Here is a 19,272-nt window from a genome sequence, read left to right on the forward strand (position 1 = left end):
GTGGTGGGGCTGGCATGAGGGGCGGGCGGGAGAGACCCTAAAAATCCACCGCCCTTCGGTGGCAGGGGACTTCATGGTGTTTAGCCAGAGGTGCCCATCAACCCGGGCCTAAAGGAGCAACGTCTTGCCCCGCCCATCGCCGTCTGAGGTTAGGTCAAAGATCGGGAGGCTGGACAGGGCTGGGGAGGGCGCTCCAGGGAAGCCGACCTGGCGTCGATTCCTACAGTTGCGGCCCGGGTCCCCACGCCTGGGAGAGGAGGCGACGCGGGGCCGGCGGCTTTGTGGCGCGCAGGTTCCAGCGCGGGGGAGGGGACAGAGGGTGAGCTGAGGGCCTCGAGTTCCAGCACTCGGCCCCGCTGCGGGCGCCGCGCATGGCCAGCCCCTTGCCGTCCGGCTTCCCCGGGCGCACTAACAGCCGCCTGGATGTGTTTCTGCGGCGGCATCTGCCGCCGGAGTTCTACGACGCGGTCCGCGCCTATGAGCCATGCATCGTGGTGTCCAACTCGGAGAACCACACCCTCAAATACGTGGTGCTAAGCGACCGGCTCATCTACCTAACCGAGAACCCGCCCAAGTCCATCCGGCGCGTAGTGGCTCTGCGGGACGTCGTGGCCATTGACCTGGTGAGCGGCGCTGGTGGGCAGGCGGGCTCCGGAGCGCAGTGAGAACCCCCGGCTGAGACTCCCAAACCCAGCTCTCCTGCGCGGGGGGAGGGCTGCCCCACCCCGCCCTCGACTCCCCTACTATTATTTGAGAACGAGGAACACAGGGAAGCTGTGGATTGCTGTGAGCACTCCTAATACAAACACGTTCCCCATTCTCCTTGTATCTGGCTGTCCACCCATTCTCCCGCCTCCCCTACCCCGCCTAGGGCTACAGGTTTGAAAACCGAACTCCCTATAAAAAATACGTTTTAAAGTCGTTCCTTTGTTAACAAATCACCTAGTCAGTGCCAGGCACTGTGCTAGACTCGGAGGATGCAAAAACGAAAGAGGGCCCCTACCTAGAAGCAGTTGCTGGAGGGCTAGAAAGCCAACACCCGTGCAAATAAATGCTGTGTGTTAAGTGCTGTTATGTCTCATTTACTTTTTTGCCCCCGATGCTTACAGCATGTTAGGTGCTCAGTAAGAATAAATGCATAAGGCCGGGAGCCGTGGCTCACGCCTGTAATCCTTACACTTTGGGAGGCCAAGGTGGATGGATCACCGGAGGTCAGGGGTTCGAGACCAGCCTGACCAACATGGTGAAACGCCGTCTCTACCAAAAATACAAAAATTACCCGGGCGTGGTGGTGTGCACCTGTAATCCCAACTACTTGGCTGGGCTGAGGCACAAGAATCGCTTGAACCTGGGAGGTGGAGGTTGCAGCGAGCCGAGATCGAGCCACCCGCACTCCAGCCTGAGCAACAGAATGAGTGAGACGCCGTTCCTTCCACTCCCTCCCCCCACAAAGAATGAATACATGAATAAGCAGATGCGTTAATGAGATGAGCACCGGACGCTTGGCAAACTCAGGCGGCTCACTTGATCCAAACTGGGCGCAGGGCCTGCTGGGAAACGTCTTGGAAGGAGGGGCGTGGACGCTAGGAGCTGGGCCTGAAAGACGTCGGGGCCTGCCACAGCCTGTCCCGGGTTTTCGCGTCCTGCTCCTGTACCCCTTTCCTCCAGGAATAGATTTACCTTGTAAACCAGCAACAGACTGGAAGCACGGTCTCCTCTCCAATTACTGTTTTCCCCGCCTGGCTCCCTTTGTCTGAGCTGCTCTCCAGGTGTGTTCTCGGTTTCCTTGGGGGCAGGTGTCTAGCCTCGTTTTTTCATTCCCTTGGCGGAGCCTCAAGGGAGAGGTTGGCGAGACGCTTGATGGAGCTGTTTTGCTGAGAGAGTCATGGCTTCTTTTGAACGAGTCTGTTAGAAAAGAATAAAATTAAATGAAAAAAAAAGATTTTTTTTTCTACTCGGAATACCTTTGTGAACTAATATAACTGTGCCAATTTGTGTTCTTCTTTATTGAGGAAAAGTTCGGGGTACAACATTGCTTTTCCTCGCTACCATTGTTTCCATTCTCTTGAACTAAAACAGTTTTTTTGGAGACAGTCTCACTCTGTCATCCAGGCTGGAGTGCAGTGGCACCATCACGGCTCACAGCCACCTCAACCTCCAGGGCTCAAGCCATCCTCCCACTTCAGCCTCCCAAGTAGCTGGGACTACAGGCTCATGCCATCACAGCCGGCTAATTTTTTAAAAAATTTTTGTAGAGACAGGATCTTGCAGTGTTGCTCAAGTGATTCACTACAGACATGAGCCACCGCACCTGGCCTCGAACTAATTTTTTTTTTAATTTAAATTTCCTTTACTAAATTTTTTTTAAACTTTAGACTGGGCAAGGTAGCTCATGCCTGTAATCCTAGCATTTTGGGAGGCCAAGGTAGGGGGATCACATGAGCCTAGGAGTTGGAGACTTGGGCAGCCTAGCGAGACCTTGTCTCTACAAAAATAAAAATGAATAGCTGTGTATGGTGGTGCATGCCAGTTGTACAAGCTACTTCATAGGCTGAAGTGGGAGGATACTTTGAGTTAAGGAGTTGGAGGCTGCATTAAGCCATGATCTCACCACTGCACTTCAACCTGGGTGACAGAACTAGACTGTCTCTAAACAAACAAAAAACTTTAAAAGGGGCCAGGTGTGGTGGCTCACACCTGTAATCCCAGCTCTTTGGGAGGCCGAGGCAGGTGGATCACCTGAGGTAAGGAGTTCGAGATTCTCTCGAGAATCTAAGAATCTAGGCACGTGCCACCATGCCTAGCTAGTTTTTGTATTTTTTGTAGCGACAGAGTTTTGCCATGTTGCCCAGGCTGCTGGGCTTAAACGATCCACCCACCTTGGCCTCCCAAAGTGTTGGCATTACATTGCAAGCATGAGCCACTGTGCCTGGCTTGATTTTTTTGTTTGTTTGTTTTTGTTTTTTACCTGTGAGAATCTAGGAAGTACTGTAAAGCTCCTTTGGCCCTGAGCCAAGAATCCTACAAAAAAAAGGATACCAATTTATTTATTCGTGCTTTCTGTACAAGGTTTACCTTTCAGGCATAAAGAATGTGTAATGACTATAAATGTCCTGAACAAATCTAAGCCTTCAACATTGTTGGTAGCTTGAATGTCCATCTTGCACAATATAGTTCAACTTTGGAAGTTGTGATAGGCAGAATAATTACGCACCAAAGATAAGCACATGCTGAATCCCTGGAACCTGTAAATATGTTATATTACATGGAAAAGGAGAATTAAGGTTGCAGATGGAATTAAAGTTGCTAATCATTTGTCCTTAAAATAGGGAAATTAATTTGAATTATCTGGGTGGGCTCAATGTGAACACATCTTTTTTTTTTTTTTTTTTTTTGAGATAGAGTCTTGCTCTGTCGCCCAGGCTGGAGTGCAGTGGTACAATCTCAGCTTACCAAACCTCTGCCTCCCAGATTCAAGCAATTCTCCCACCTCAGCCTCCTCCTAAGTAGCTGGGACTATAGGCGTGCACCACCATGCCTGGCTAATTTTTGTAGTTTTAGTAGAGACATGGTGTCGCCATGTTGGCCAGGCTGGTCTCAAGCTCCTGAACGTCCGACCTCTTACACTTTTAAAGATGTGTTTATGGCTGGGTGTGGTGGATCACGCCTGTAATCCCAGCACTTTCGGAGGCCCAGGTGGACAGATCACCTGAGGTCAGGAGTTTGAGATCAGCCTGGCCAACATGGTGAAGACCCATCTCTACTAAAAATATAAAAATTGTCCGGGTGCGGTGGCTCACTCCTGTAATCCCAGCACTTTGAGAAGCTGAGATGGGCGGATCACCTGAGGTTGGGAGTTTGAGACCACCCTGACCAACATGGAGAAACCCCGTCTCTACTAAAAATATGAAATTAGCCAAGTGTGGTGGCGCATGCCTGTAAGCCCACCTACTCGGGAGGCTGAGGCAGGCGAATAGATTGAACCCGGGAGGTGGAGGTTGCGGTGAGCCGAGATTGCACCATTGCACTCCAGCCTGTGCAACGAGAGTGAAACTTCGTCTCAAAAAATATATATATATGTATATATGTGTGTGTGTGTGTGTGTGTGTATAAATTAGCCAGGTGTGGTAGCACACACCTGTAAGCCCAGCTACTTGGGAGGCTGAGGTGGGAGAATCACTTGAACCCTGGAGGTGGAAGTTGCAGCGAGCCAAGATTGCGCCATTGCACTCCAGCCTGGGCAACAGAGTGAGACTCTGTTTCAAAAAAATCAAAATTAAAAATTACAAAAAAAGTGGAAGGGGGGCAGAAGAAGAGTAGTGGCCAACTGATGCAGCACGAGAAAGACTTGACTAGCCATTGCTAGTTTTGAAGGTGGAAGAAGGCCTTAGCCAAGGAATGTAGGTGGCCTGTAGAAGCTAGAAAAGGCAAGGAAATTGATTTTTCTCTAAAGCTTCCAGAGGGTCCTGCCAACACATTAATTTATTTAGTAGAGATGGGGTCTTGCCATGTTTCCCAGGCTGGTCTCGAACTCCTGTCCTCAAATGATTCTCCCACCTTGGGAGGATTCTAAAGTTGTAACTGCCCAGTGGATTCACCTTGCCTGATGCCTAGACAGAGCCAGTTTATCAAGACAGGGGAATCACAATAGAGAAAGAGTAATTTATGCAGAGCAGACTGTGCAGGAGACTGGAGTTTTATTATTACTCAAAGTAGGCTCCCTGAGCATTTGGGGATCAGAGTTTTTAAGGACAACTTGTTGGTTGGGGGAAGCCAGGGAGTCAGGAGTGGTGATTGGTTAGGCAGGAGATGAAATCATCGGGAATGGAAGCTGTCCTCTTGTACTGAGTCCGTTCCTGGGTGGGGGCCACAAGATCAGATGAGCCAGTCAATCGATCTGGGTGGTGCCAGGTGATTTATCAGGTTCAGCATCTGCAAAATATCTCAAGCACTGATCTTAGGAACAAATAAAGTCCTTTATACCTCTGAGCCCCAGCCCTCCTTGTTCCATGTTAGGCCAGATTAACTCTAGTTCCTGACATAGGTCACATTTATCTCAGGGGAAAAAAGCCCTTACAAATAATACAGATAAAATTCTATTCCCTTCACAAAGGAAAAAAAAAATTAAAGGTAACAGCAACAAAAAGTTAGATCAGAGTGTACACATGTTTGTTTTGAAGAAGGGTACAAGTGAGATTTCCGTTCCAGCAAAAATGAGCTTAAAGTGCACTTGACAATCTCAATACGTGTTAGATGTGGTTCATTTTCTCAAAGAAAGGGTTTCCAAGTTACCTGGGCAGATATTTTATAAAGGGCTGACATTTTCTTTAAAAGTTACTTTTGAAAAAAATTCTCTAGAGTTCTGCTCTTGGGTGCATCAAAATATTGCTTAAGCCATTCTAAGGTTAGACACTTCTTTTTTGTTTGTTTGTTTGAGCAGGAGTCTCGCTCTGTTGCCCAGGCTGGAGTGCGGTGGCAAGATCTGGGCTCACTGCAACTTCCACCTCCTGAGTTCAAGCGATTCTCTTGCCTCAGCCTCCCGAGTAGCTGGGATTACAGGCTCGCACCACCAAACCTGGTTAATTTTTGTATTTTTAGTAGAGATGGGGTTTCACCATGTTGGCCAGGCCAATCTTGAAATCCTAACCTGAGGTGATCCGTCCGCCTCGACCTCCCAAAGTGCTGGGATTATAGGCGTGAGCCACCGCGCCCAGCTGGTTACATTTTTAAGTGTGAGAACAATGCAGAGCAGTCTATGAATTTCCTACAGATAACTGTCCTTCAAATCCATCCCATCACATACAGGAAAGAAAATCTGTCAACTTCAGCAGTCCTTGCCTCTCTTTCTGCTAGTCCTTTCACCTCTCCCCTCCAACCCTTCCGTTGATATCTGCTTTCTAGGTATCCCAGGCTCCAGGAGGCCTCTTGAACAAGAACAAATGCATCTTTTACAGGCTGGCCTGCTTGCTTGCCATGAACAGTTTGTGCTCCTTCAAGGTGGTTGAAATAATCACATTTTTAATCACTTGTTTTATCCTTGGTGACATTATTGAACACCTACTACTTGCTATGCAGTCTAAAAAAGAATAATACAGCCCTTTTCTAAAGGAGACAGTCACTGGAACATAATAGTTCAAAACAGTAGAATAGGGTTGGTGGTATAGTGGTGAGCATAGCTGCCTTCCAAAACAGTAGAATCTCCAATAGAGGTATTCCTAGGATGCTATGATACCACAAAATACTGTCTTCTGCTTTTGCATGGAAAGAAGAAGGGGAGGTAAACAGAATAGATTCAGGAGGTGGAATTGTATAAGTACCTAAGATCACAGGCTCTGAAATCAGATTGCTTGTCTTCAAATCCCAGTCCTGCCACAACCTTAAAAAAACTACTTAACTTCTCTCTGCCTCAGTTCCTTCATCTATGAAATGGAGAAAATAATAAGAACTACCTCTTAAGGTTGTTGTGAAGATCAGTTGAGATCATTCATGTGATACATTTAGCACAGTGAATAGGTCGGAACAAGTAATCAATGCTAGTTGTTATTACTTTGCAGAAATATGAAGGACTCTTGAAGGATGAATGCTGTTTTTCCAGGCATGCATTGTGAACCTGTCTATTATAGCAGTCAGCTCACTGCCTTACAATTAGCTGGATTCATTTTTGTCTCCACACAATATCTTAGTCATCTTTGTAAACCAGGCCTGGCAAATATCAGCTCAATGTGTAGTAGTTGAATGGGTAAACATATAACAAAGGACAAAGTTCATATTTGGTTAATTTACAGTTGTGGACTTCTATTTTAATCAATTTTGAAAACATTTTATCAGCACATTTACCTATATTATGAAGGGGGGAATGGAAGTGTTGGGCCGGGCGCGGTGGCTCATGCCTGTAATCCCAGCACTTTGGAAGGCTGAGGTGGGCAGATCATGAGGTCAGGAGTTCAAGACCAGCCTGGCCAACATGGTGAAACCCTGTTTCTACAAAAAATACAAAAATTAGCTGAGCATGATGGCACGTGTCTGTAATCCCAGCTACTCGGAGGCTGGGGCAGGAGAATTGCTTGAACCTGGGAGGCGGAGGTTGCAGTGAGCCGAGATTGCACCACTGTACTCCAGCCTGGGCAACAGAGTGAGACTCTGTCTCAAAAATAAATAAATAAATAAATAAATAAATAAATAAAGATAATAAATAAATTTGGTTCTCTCATTTATGAATCTGGAAATGGCAATAAACAAAAGAGGTACTATTTGATTTTTCTTGTTTTTTTTTTTTTTTTTTTTTTTTGAGACTTTGTCTCCCAGGCTGGATTGTACTGGTGACATCTCTGCTCACTGCAACCTAGACCTCCCAGGCTCAAGTGATCCTCCCACCTCAGCCTCCTGAGTAGCTGGGATTACAGGCACACTCCACCATGCTCGGCTATTTTTTGTAATTTTTGTAGAGACAAGAGTTTTGCTATGTTTCCCAGGCTGGTCTCAAACTCCTGGACTCAAGTGATCTGCCCACCTCAGCCTCCCAAAGTGCTGGGGTTACAGATGTGAGCCACTGCACCCGACCAGAGATCAAAGTTTCAAAGTTAAACTATAAACTAGGCTCCTCCCAAAATTAGTTTCATGGATGCCCAGGAATGAACAAGAATAGCTTGGAAGTTAGAAGCCAGATGGAGTTGGTTAGGTCGGATCTCTTTCACTGTTTCAGTTATAATTTTATAATGGCAGTTATACTTATAGAGTTGTTGGCTTCAATTGATTAATTAAATACACTTAAAAGAGTGCTTAGAACATGGTAAGACCTACATGTACATTAGTTATTATTAATAACCTTTATTCACATATATTAAGTCAATTAAGGCACACTATAAATCTGTAAGATTGATATGGTCCCTTTTTCAAATTAGGGCACCTGGCTTTAGGAAATTTAGCAAATTTGGAAAGAAAATAATTGTTTTTTGAGTACTGATTAGGTATTAGGAAAATGCAGTTAAACAAATAATTTACAAATTAAATTGCAATTAAACAAAAATTTAAACATTTAAAATGTTATCTCATTTATTCTTTTTTTTTTTTTTGAGACAGAGTCTCCTTCTGTGGCCCAGGCTGGAGTGTAGTGGTGCAATCTTGGCTCACCACAACCTCCACCTCTCGGTTCAAGCAATTCTTGTGCCTTAGCATCCCAAGTAGCTGAGGTTACAGGAGTACACCACCATGCCTGGCTAATTTTTGTATTTTTTAGTAAAGATGGGGTTTCACCATGTTGGCCAGGCTGGTCTTGGACTCCTGACCTCAGGTGATCCACCCGCCTCAACCTCCCAAAGTGCTGGGATTACAGGCGTGAGCCACCGCACCCTGCTGAGTTTATTCTTCCTAAAAATTCTGCCTGGTAGGTATATCAAGTTCAATGTGTTCAAAAACACAATTGCTCATTTCCATCCCCAAATCTGTTCCTCCTTGGTTTTCCCTATTTTACCAAATGACATCATCTTCCATTACCCTTGATTCAGTCTTTAACTTGCCACATCCAACTCGTCAGTTGGTTCTTTTGACTTGTTTTCCAAAGTATATTCATGAATTTTCTGACTCTATTTTCTGTTGCCACCTGTCCAGTTTCTTAACTAGACTTTTGAAATTACCTCCAAACTCATTCCTTCCCATATAGCAATTGGTGGAACTACCATTGCAAAATTGTAACTGAGACAGTGAAAGAGATCTGACCTAACCGACTCCATTTTACTTCTAACCTCCAAGCTATCCTTGTTCATTCCTGGGCATAGGCTGAACTAACTTTTGGAGGAACTTAGTTTATAGTTTAAAACAAAGATAATAATAGCCCTTTCCCAAAACAGACACCCTTCTTGCCTAAGAACTAGACTGCCATTGTAGGACTAACAAATTAGCCACAAGATTAGAAATTATGGTTTATGAGACATGCATCCAGAGGCTACAAGATTGTGACTCTCCTCAAATTGCTCCAGGAGATAACATCACTATTGTAAAACCTAAGGTCAGTGCTTGAGATATTTTGCAGACTCTGTACTTGATGGATCGGCAGGCACCACCCAGATAGGATAAACTGAGTTGTCTGATCTTATGGCCCCCACCCAGGAACTGACTCAGGGTAAAAGAACAGATTTGGCTCCCTATGATTTTGTCTCCGACCCAACCAGTCAACATTCCTGACTCACTGCCCCCACCCCAAAATTATCCTTAAAAACTCTAATCCCTGAATTCTCAGGGAGACTGTTTTGAGTAATATTAAAACTCTAGTCTCCCATACAGCTGGTTCTGCCCGAATTACTCATTCTCTATTGCAATTCCCCTGTCTTGATAAATTTGCCCTGTCTAGACAGCAGACAAGGTGAACCTGTTGGATGTTTGCATTGTGATTATCTTTGAAACATAAATCATAAATTAAATTATAACATGCTTCTGATTCAAAATCTCCATGAGCCTCCAAACTCCTTATTGCTTACAAAAGCCTGCATGATTTAACCCTGCTGTCTCTCTGACTCATCTCCTACCACTCTTCCCCAAACTCTTTATGCCCTTCTATACCTCAGGGCCTTTGCACTTGCCTTTCTACCTAGAACACTCGAGATCCTCAGGGGGTTGGTTCTTTTGTGTAAGTCATATTTCAGCCCAAACTCAGCATCACTTCCACAAGGATGCGTCTCTGACCACTCAAACTAAAAGTACCATTCCCCCATCACACTTACTACATCCATTTGTTTCAAAGCAGTTATCACTATTTGCATTTTATAAGATTAACTTGTATAACAATTTTCTGTTCTCTATCTCCAATGGTAAATGTAAGCTACATAGGAGTAGGAACTTGCCTCTCTTGTTCATCCCTGTGTCACTGTGCATTACATTCCCTGACACTTAGTAGATGATCAATAACTATTTGTTGATTAGAAGAATGAATTAATTAATAAATGCTCAGGTCTATCATATAGCTTATCTCTTAGATAAGGAGTTCATATTTCCTTATATCCAAGTGTTGAGGGATCCCAGAAATTGACCACTTATCACACTGGCCAGGGTTACTCAGGCAGTGGGTGGCAGAGCCTGGATAAAATCTTATAGGTCTCATGATACTCGTGTTTAGCTCTCTTCACACTTCTTTGTGCATATTGTGAGATGATCCCTGTGTTGTTTAGCTGTGTCGTGTGTTTTGACAGGTATTAAGAGTTATGTATGCTGAGGCCATATTATAGATGCTTCTTTTCTTTTCCAGCTTTCTGCTTTGACTCCTTTATAGCATTTTAAGGCTCTCATTATGGGAGACAGTAGGAAGTGGTAAACACCGCACTCGGCCAGGTTCTGTTCATTTTTAAAAGTCCCAAGATATGGGCTGGGTGTGGTGGCCCACGCCTGTAATCACAGCACTTTGGGAGGTCAAGGTGGACAGATCATTTGAGGCCAGGAGTTCGAGACCAGCCTCGCCAACATGGTGAAACCTCGTCTCTACTAAAAGATACAAAAATTAGCTGGGTGTCTTGGCACTTGCCTGTAGTCCCAGATACTTGGGAGGCTGAGGCATGAGAATCTCTTGAACCTGGGAGGCAGTGGTTGCAGTGAGCTGAGATCGTGCCACTGTACTCCAGCTTGGGAGACAGTAGGACTCTGTCTCAAAAAAAAGTCCCAAGATATGGGATACTTAGTCACACATCTTAGTATCAGAGGCTTCATCTCATCCATCTCAGCACATGTTTGCTTATTCACCATGACAGGGAGAAATTAACTTAGTAAATGTATGTACTGGTTTTTAAGCTTCTACCTAGAACTGATACATGCCACTTTTCATAGTTTATTAGCCAGAGTCAGGCACATTGCCATGCCTAACTTAAAAGGGGACAGGAAAATGTGATTCAACCATGTGTGCATTCCACATGTCTGGAAGAGAGGAAAACAGTAATATTTGTGAGCAGTACTTAATGACTTTCTCAAGCTGTTGACATTTATTGAGTGCTTACTATATGCCACTTAGATGCTGTTCTAAGTGCTTAGCTTGGAACTTCATCCTCGTAACAACCCAGATAATATTCTTAGCTCAGTTTTACAGGCAAAAAACCTAAATTACAGAGAGTTTGAGCAATTTGCCCAAGGTTGTCTATGAAGTGGCAAAATCAGAATTTGAATTTAGATCATCTGGCTCCAAAGTCAGTGCTTGAATCTCTAGCCTACAGCTCCTTCAGTACCCAATAGATCATAAAACAAAAATTTTTTTTTTTGGTTGCCTGAATTCCCACAAGACTTTAAGCCCTTTGAAAACAGAAACCCATCTTATATTTTATATGTTTCAGTGTTGGCCTTTGTAGTAGGAGCTTAAAAATACTTATGGTGAATTGAACTGAACAAATCAGAAACTAGATAATCAACTGCTGAAAGCTTAGGGGTCTTTTTTTCTCTGAAATTAAAAACTGATAAAAGAAATATGAATCAAGGCTATGAAAGCAAGAATAAGAGATAAGATAAATATGGATTTATTCACAAAATATGGGAAACCAAGAAATAAGAGGTACTCCTTTGCATTTTGAAAGTAATATTTTAAAATTTACAAAGAAATCACAAACATCTGTATTAAAAAGTGGGCCAAGAGGCCGGGTGCAGTGGCTCACGCCTGTAATCCTAGCACTTTGGGAGGCTGAGGTGGGCAGATCACTTGAGGTCAGGAGTTCAAGACCAGCCTGGCCAATATGATGAAACCCCGTCTCTACTAAAAATAAAAAAATTAGCTGGGCGTGGTGCACATGCATGTAATCCCAGCTACTCAGGAGGCTAAGGCTGAGAATCATTTGAATCCAGGAAGTGGAGGTTGCAGTGAGCTGAAATTGCACCACTGCATTCCAGCCTGGGCGACATAGCGAGACTCCTCCAAAAAAAAAATAAAAGGTGGGCAAAGGACATGAACAGATACTTCTCAAAAGAAGATATATATGTGGCCAACAAATATGTGAATAAAAGTTCAACATCACCAATCATTAGAGAATGCAAATCCAAATCACAGTGAGATACTATCTCACACCAGTCAGAATGGTGATTATTAAAAAGTCAAAACAGATGCTGGTGAGATTGTGTAGAAAAAGGAACCCTTTTACAATGTTGGTGGGAGTGTGAATTAGTTCAATCATTGTGGAAGACAGTGTGGCAATTCCTCAAAGACCTAGAGGCAGAAATACCTGGCCGCTGCACTCTAGCCAGGGCAATAGAGCAAGACTCTGTCTCAAGAGAAAAAAAAAAAGAAAGAAAGAAAATGTGGTACATATACATCGTGGAATACTATGCAAGCATCAAAAGGAATGAGATCATGTCCTTTGCAGAGACATGGATGGAGTCGGAAGCCATTATCCTCAGCAAATTAATGCAGGAACAGAAAACTAAACACCACATGTTCTCACTTATAAGTGGGAGCTAAATGATGAGAACACATGGACACATGGCGGGGAATGACATACACTGGGGCCTGTCAGAGGGCGGGGGGTGGGAGAAGGGAGAAGGGAGAAGATCAGGAAGAATAGCTAGTGGATGCTGGGCTTAATACCTGGGTGATGAAATGATCTGTGCAGCAAATCACCATGGCACAGATTTATCTATGTATTAGTTGGTGCAAAAGTAATTGCTGTTTCGGACCGTGGGTTTTAAATAATTATAACTAGGCTCAAACACATCTTTATTCATTAAGATAGTAACCATTACAATCAACACATTTTTGCCAACAAGACATAAGTTTGTTAATTCCTTTAGCTTAAAAATCCATGCTTTGGGGCTCAATGAACTCTTGGAAAGCATTTTCTGCATCCTGTTGGTTGTGGAAGCATTTTCCCTGCCAGAAGTTGTGAACATGCTTGAAGAAGGGGTAGTCAGTCGGTGAGAGGTCAGGTGAATATAACGGATGAGGCAGAACTTCGTAGCCCAATTCTTTCAACTTCTGAAGCGTTGGTTGTGTGATGTGCAGTCAGATATTGTTGTGGAAAAGAATTGGGCCTTTCCTATTGACCAATGCCGGCTGCAGGCGTTGCAGTTTTTGGTGCATCTCATCTATTTGCTGAGCATACTTCTCAGATGTAATGGGTTTCCTGGGATTCGGAAAGCTGTGGTAGATCAGACTGGCAGCAGATCACCACACAAGGTGACCATGACCTTTTTTTCAGTGCAGGTTGGCTTTGGGAAGTGATTTGGAGCTTATTCTCAGTCCTACCACTGAGCTGGTTGTCATTGATTATAGTATAAAATCCACTTTTCATCACACATCACAATCCAATTGAAAAAATTGTTCGTCGTTGTTGCGTAAAATAAGAGAAGATGACACTTCAAAACGATGATTTTTAAATTTTTCGCTTAGCTCATGAGACACGCATTTATCAAGCTTTTTCACGTGTCCAATTTGCTTCAGATGCTAAATGACCATAGAATCGTCGACATTGAGTTCTTCCAAAACTTCTTGTGTAGTTGTAAGAGGATCAGCCTCGATGATTGCTCTCAATTTGTTTTTGTCAGCTTCCAATGGCCAGCCTTCATGCTCCTCATCTTCAAGGCTTTGGTCTCCTTTGCAGAACTTCTTGAACCACTACTGCACTGTACACTTGTTAGCGGTTCCTGGGCCAAATGCATTGTTGATGTCGCGCGTTGTCTCCACTGCTTTATGATCCATTTTGAACTTGAATAAGAAAATTGCTCAAAAAGACAAAAATAATTTCCTTTTCCCCTAACCTCATTTCTATAGTCTAAAATAAATATAAAATATGGGCTTGGCACGGTGGCTCATGCCTGTAATCCCAGCACTTTGGGAGGCTGAAGCAGGTGAATCACTTGAGGCCAGGAGTTTAAGATCAACCTGGCCAACACGGTGAAACCCTGTCTCTACTAAAAATACAAAATTAGCTGAGCATGGTGGCATGGGCCTGTACTCCCAGCTACTCGGGAGGCTGAGGTAGGAGAATTGCTTGAACCTGGGAGGTGAAGGTTGCAGTAAGCCATGGTCATGCCACTGTACTCCAGAGTGAGACTCCCTCTCAAAAAAAAAAAAAAAAATTAAATAAATAATAAAATAAATATAAAATAAACAGCAAGTAATAAGTCATTAGCAAAAAAAAAAGTGAGAAACATGCATTAAAATGATGTATAACATAACCACATTTATTTAAGGATGTATTCCAATATCGAACCGCAAATTTCAACAATGCAAAAACCACAATTATGTTTGCACCAACCTAACAGCAAGCCTGCACGTTCTGCACATGTATCCCTGAACTTAAAAGATGAAAATAAAGACTGGGTATGGTGGCTCACACCTGTAATCCCAGCACTTTGGGAGGCCAAGTTGGGCAGATTGCCTAAGGTCAGGAGTTTGAGACTAGTCTGGCCAACATGGTAAAATCCTGTCTCTAATAAAAATAAAAAAGTTAGCCAGGCATGGTGGCGGGCACCTGTAATCCCAGCTACTCGGGATGCTGAGGCAGGAGAATCACTGGAATCTGGGAGGCGGAGTTTGCAGTGAGCTGAGATCTTGCCACTGCACTCCAGCTTGGGTGACAGCGAGACTCCATCTTGGAAAAAAAAGAAAAAAAAGTTGGAAAAAAAATTTTTTTTTTTGAGACGGAGTCTTGCTCTGTCGCCCAGGCTGGAGTACAGTGGCGCGATCTCGGCTCACTGTAACCTCCGCCTCCCGGGTTCACCCCATTCTCCTGCCTCAGCCTCCCAAGTAGCTGGGACTACAGGAGTCTGCCACCACACCTGGCTAATTTTTTGTATTTTTAGTAGAGACGGGGTTTCACCATGTTAACCAGGATGGTCTCGATCTCCTGACCTCATGATCCGCCCTCCTTGGCCTCCCACAGTGCTGGGATTACAGGTGTGAGCCACCGCGCCCGGCCTATGGAAATTTTTTTAAAAAAGTAATGTTTTGATAAAAGTAAGAGAAATTAATATCAGTTGCAAATATAAATATGGTGAAAAATGATGTAGATACATTTGTGAGTGATATATTATTCTTGGAGACCCCACAACTCTCCATTCAAGGTTGTCATCCTTCAAAGCCCAGACTGGTGTCATTGTTGTTGTTGATGAGGTTCAAGGACCAGTGTAGCTGAAAAGACCCAGGTGGGATGTAGCATCCTTTTCATAGGGCCAGGATTTGAAATATTTTTTTTCTTCACTTTTAGTCTTTCTTGGCTGTGTATCTAGGCCCTGAGGCAATGATTTTTCAAGCCTAACACTGAAATACTTTTCACTATTATGATGAGGCACTGCCTACTTCTCAAAACTGGTCATTCTTTTGAGAATTTGTGGATGGATCATTCATGCCAGCAATATTCATAGATTCTAAAAATAGCTCCTCTACCCAGACTTCCTTAGGGATACACTAAAGCCCAGGTAGAATATAATGGAAAAAAAGACCACCTGGTGGAGATGGCAATGAGGTTTTTAATTATGACAATGAGAGGCTTTGCCAAGTTCCAAATGGAAAAATAGTTTCTACTTAGAACTAAGCTGATGTACAATGTGAAGGTAATTGCTAATGCGGTTTGATGTGGGGAAAAGCTACTCAGAATGTTTCCATATACTGGCCACTGTGTTAGTAGATTTTCGTGAGAGAACATGAACAAGAAGATTAAAAAAATATAAATAAATTTTAGCTCCCTAGAAAAATTTATCAGTAGATTCAATCCTTTGGGTTTACCATTGGTCTTCTTTTAGGTTCTTTGAAATGCTCTCAGAACAGGTAACTCGTTAAATTACAACAAATAATTTATTACTTGCTTTCCTTCCTTTAATGGAGACTGGAGAGTTAAGAGTGTGCTGTGCAGAGAAGTTGGGTCCTGAAAGGACCATGGAAGCTGAAAGATGTCTCACAATTTAGCACTTGCTAAGTCTTGCTTACACTGATTTCAAAACTGTGGCCCAGTTGATCTCCAAACTTTTCTCTACATTGTGCACTTCCGTTACATGGATATTCGATTTTGTTTTCTTTATTTTTTTTTAAGACAGGGTCTTGCTCTGTTGCCCACACTAGAGTGCAGTGGTACAATCTCAGTTCACTGCAACCTCTGCCTCCTGGGCTCAAGCGATCCTCCCACCTCAGCCTGCGCAAGGACTACAAGTACATGCCACCATGCCCAGCTAATTTTTCATATTTTTTGTAGAGACAGGGTTCACCATATTGCCCAGGCTGGTCTCAAACTCCTGGGCTCGAGCAGTCTTTTCGCCTCAATATTAGATTTCATATGGAGTATTCCACCAATGTTTTGAATTACCAGGGACCAAAAACATAAAAGTGAATAAAAAACGGTCCTGTTTTTGAGTAACTCATAACTTAGGGAAGGAGGCAAGCAAATGAGGAAGAAGGAAAACAGTTATAAGCAGATAATGATAATGAAATGTGAAAACAGATATAATACGCAGAATATTGTAGGAAACCAGAAGACAGAGTGACATATTCTGTCGAGGGCATGACACAGGTACAGTTTCATCAAGGAAGTAAAAAGCTTAGTCTTAGAGAATGATTAGAAGTTTCTAGGCAGAGAAAAATGGCTAGTGTGTTCCAAAAGGAGGGAAAAGCATGTGCTTGATCAGGTTTCTACAATATATCTAAATTCAAATAGGGACTTAGTAGAGCCAGGCCGGGCATGGTGGCTCATGCCTGTAATCCCAGCACTTTGGGAGGCCGAGGTGGGCGAATCACCTGAGGTCAAGAGTTTGAGACCAGCCTGGCCAACGTGGTGAAACTCTATCTTACTAAAAATACAAAAATTAGCTGGACATGGTGGTACGTGCCTGTAATCCCAGCTACTCAGGAAGCTGAGGTAGGAGAATCGCTTGAACCTGGAAGCAGTGGTTGCAGTGAGCCAAGATCGTACCATTGCACTCCAGCCTGGACAACAGAGCAAGACTCTGTCTCAAGGAAAAGAAAAGCAAAACCTAAAAAAATTACTAAAAGCCTCAAGATCATTAAATTCAGACCATTTCCTACAGCTGAAGATTTGGGTTAAAATAAAAGGTAGTCAGACATAGTTTGCAATAAAATATTGCCATGGAATACTTTCAAATTTAAATGATCAAAAAATGAATTGTTTTGCTAAACTACAAATCAATTTATATGATTAAACTCTTAGGGTTTTTTTTTTTTTTGAACAAAGGTAAAAAAAAATCGTTTAATAGCATGTTCTCAATACTTGCTTACAAATGAACCCTTGGGTTTTATGAACCCTTGGGCAAATCCCTTAACTTCCTCCATGCCTCAGTTTCCTCAACTATAACATATAATCCCTATCTTCTAGGGTAGGTATGAAGACCAAATGAGTAAATGTACAAAAAATGCTTAGAACAGAGTTTGAACATAGGTAGTACTATGTAAGAGGCCAGGCGCAGTGGCTGACGCCTGTAATCCTAGGACTTATGGAGACTGAGGCGGCAGGATCACTTGAGGGCAGTAGTTCGAGACCAGCCTGGCCACCATAGTGAAGCCCTGTCTCTACTAAAATACAAAAATTAGCCGGGTGTGGTGGTGCAAGCAAAACAAAACAAAACAAAACAAAACAAAAAACAGAAATCACTGCCAAGGCCAATATCATGACACATTCCCCTGTATTTTCTTCTTCTTCTTCTTTTTCTTCTTTTTATTTGAGACAGAGTCTCACTCTGTCACCCAGGCTGGAGTGCAATGGCATGATTTTGGCTCACTGCAACCTCTACCTCCTGGGTTCAAGCAGTCCTCCTGCCTCAGCCTCACAAGTAGCTGGGACTACAGGCGTGCATCACCATGCCCAGCTAATTTTTGTATTTTTCTTAGAGCCAGGTTTCACCATGTTAGCCAGGCTGGTCTCAAATTCCTGACCTCAGATGATCCACCTGCCTTGGCCTCCCAAAGTGCTGGGATTACAGGTATGAACCACCATGCCTGGCCACCCCCTGGATTATAGGAGTTTTACAATTTCAATTCTTAACGTTTAAGTCTTTAATCCATTTTGAGTTGATTTTTTTTATAGTGTAAGATATTCTGATTTCATTCTTTTGCTTGTGGACATCCAGTGTTTTTGGTTTTGTTTTTTTGAGACAGGGTCTCACTCTGTCACCCAGGCTGGCAAACAGCAGTGCCATCTCGGCTCACTGCAATCTCTGCCTCTTGGGTTCAAGTGATTGTCACACCTCAGTAGCTGGGATTACACGTGCGTGCCACCACTCCCGGGTAATGTTTTTTTTTTGTAGTTTTTTTGGTAGAGATGGTTTTGCTGTGTTAGCCAGGCTGTCTTGAACTCCTGACCTCAAGTGATCTGCCCACCTTGGTCTTCCAAAATGATGGGATTACAGGTGTGAGTCACCATGTCTGGCTGATATCCAGTTTTTCCAACATATCCTTGTTGTGTATTTTTGGCATTCATGTGGAAGATCAGTTGACCATATATGTGTAGATTTCTTTCTGGGCTTTCTATTCTATTGTTTTTGTTTTTCAGAGATGGAGTCGCACTCTGTGGCCCATTGTGGAGTGTAGTGGTACAATGGTAGCTCACTGCGGCCTTGAACTCCTGGGCTCAAGCAATCTTCCCAAGTAGTTGGAATTATAGGTGTCAGCTGCCTGCCTGGCCCTGGGCTCTCTATTCTCTTCCAATGGTCTCTATGTCTGTTTTCACATTGGTACCTTACAGTTTTAGTTACTAGAGCTTTATAATATATTTTGAAATCAGGAAATGTGATGCCTTCAGCATTGTTCTTCTTTCTCAAGATTGTTTCAGTTATTCAAAGTCTTTTCTTCTAGTTCCAATTTTAAAATTGGTGCAATTAGCATCTTTTTATTTATTTATTTTTATTTTTTTGAGACATGGTCTGTTGTCCAGGCTGGAATGCAGTAGCACAATTTCAGCTCACTGCAACCTCTGCCTCCTGGGCTCAAGCGATTCTCATGCCTCAGCCTCCCAAGTAGCTGGGACTATGGGCGCATGGCACCATACACAGCTAATATTTGTATTTTTGGTAGAGATGTGGTTTTGCTCTGTTGGTCAGGCTGGTCTCGAACTCCTGACCTCAAATGATCCTCCTGCCTCAGCCTCCAAAAGTGCTGAGATTATAGGCATGAGTCACCACACCTGGCCTATCTTTTTTTTTTTTTTTGGTAGGGGCAGAGTCTCACTCTGTCACCCAGGGTGGAGTACAGTAGCATAATCTCGGCTCATTGCAACCTCTGCCTCCTGGGATCAAGCAATTCTCCAGTCTCAGCCTCCCAAGTAGCTGGGATTACAGGCGCCCGCCACCACACCTGACTAATTTTTGTATTTT

The 19,272-nt window shown here is 43.5% G+C and overlaps 1 protein-coding gene and 1 pseudogene across 2 annotated transcripts in view; one reads left to right on the top strand and one right to left on the bottom strand.

Moving 5' to 3' along the window:
* LOC108530017 (40S ribosomal protein S11-like) overlaps nucleotides 1-299 on the bottom strand; it is an 8,278-nt pseudogene extending 7,979 nt beyond the window's left edge.
* A 53-nt stretch (nucleotides 300-352) lies between these two features.
* The window catches only part of CUNH12orf56 (chromosome unknown C12orf56 homolog), a 116,238-nt gene continuing 97,318 nt past the window's right edge, over nucleotides 353-19,272 (top strand). For both annotated transcript variants that reach the window (XM_017872624.1, XM_017872615.1), the window contains exon 1: nucleotides 353-623. In XM_017872624.1, the coding sequence (XP_017728113.1) occupies nucleotides 372-623 (252 nt within the window). In that variant the 5' untranslated portion in view covers nucleotides 353-371. The remainder of the gene's footprint in view (nucleotides 624-19,272) is intronic.

This window comes from Rhinopithecus bieti, unplaced genomic scaffold, assembly GCF_001698545.2.
Source record: "Rhinopithecus bieti isolate Rb0 unplaced genomic scaffold, ASM169854v2 scaffold_1103, whole genome shotgun sequence".
NCBI lineage: Eukaryota > Metazoa > Chordata > Mammalia > Primates > Cercopithecidae > Rhinopithecus > Rhinopithecus bieti.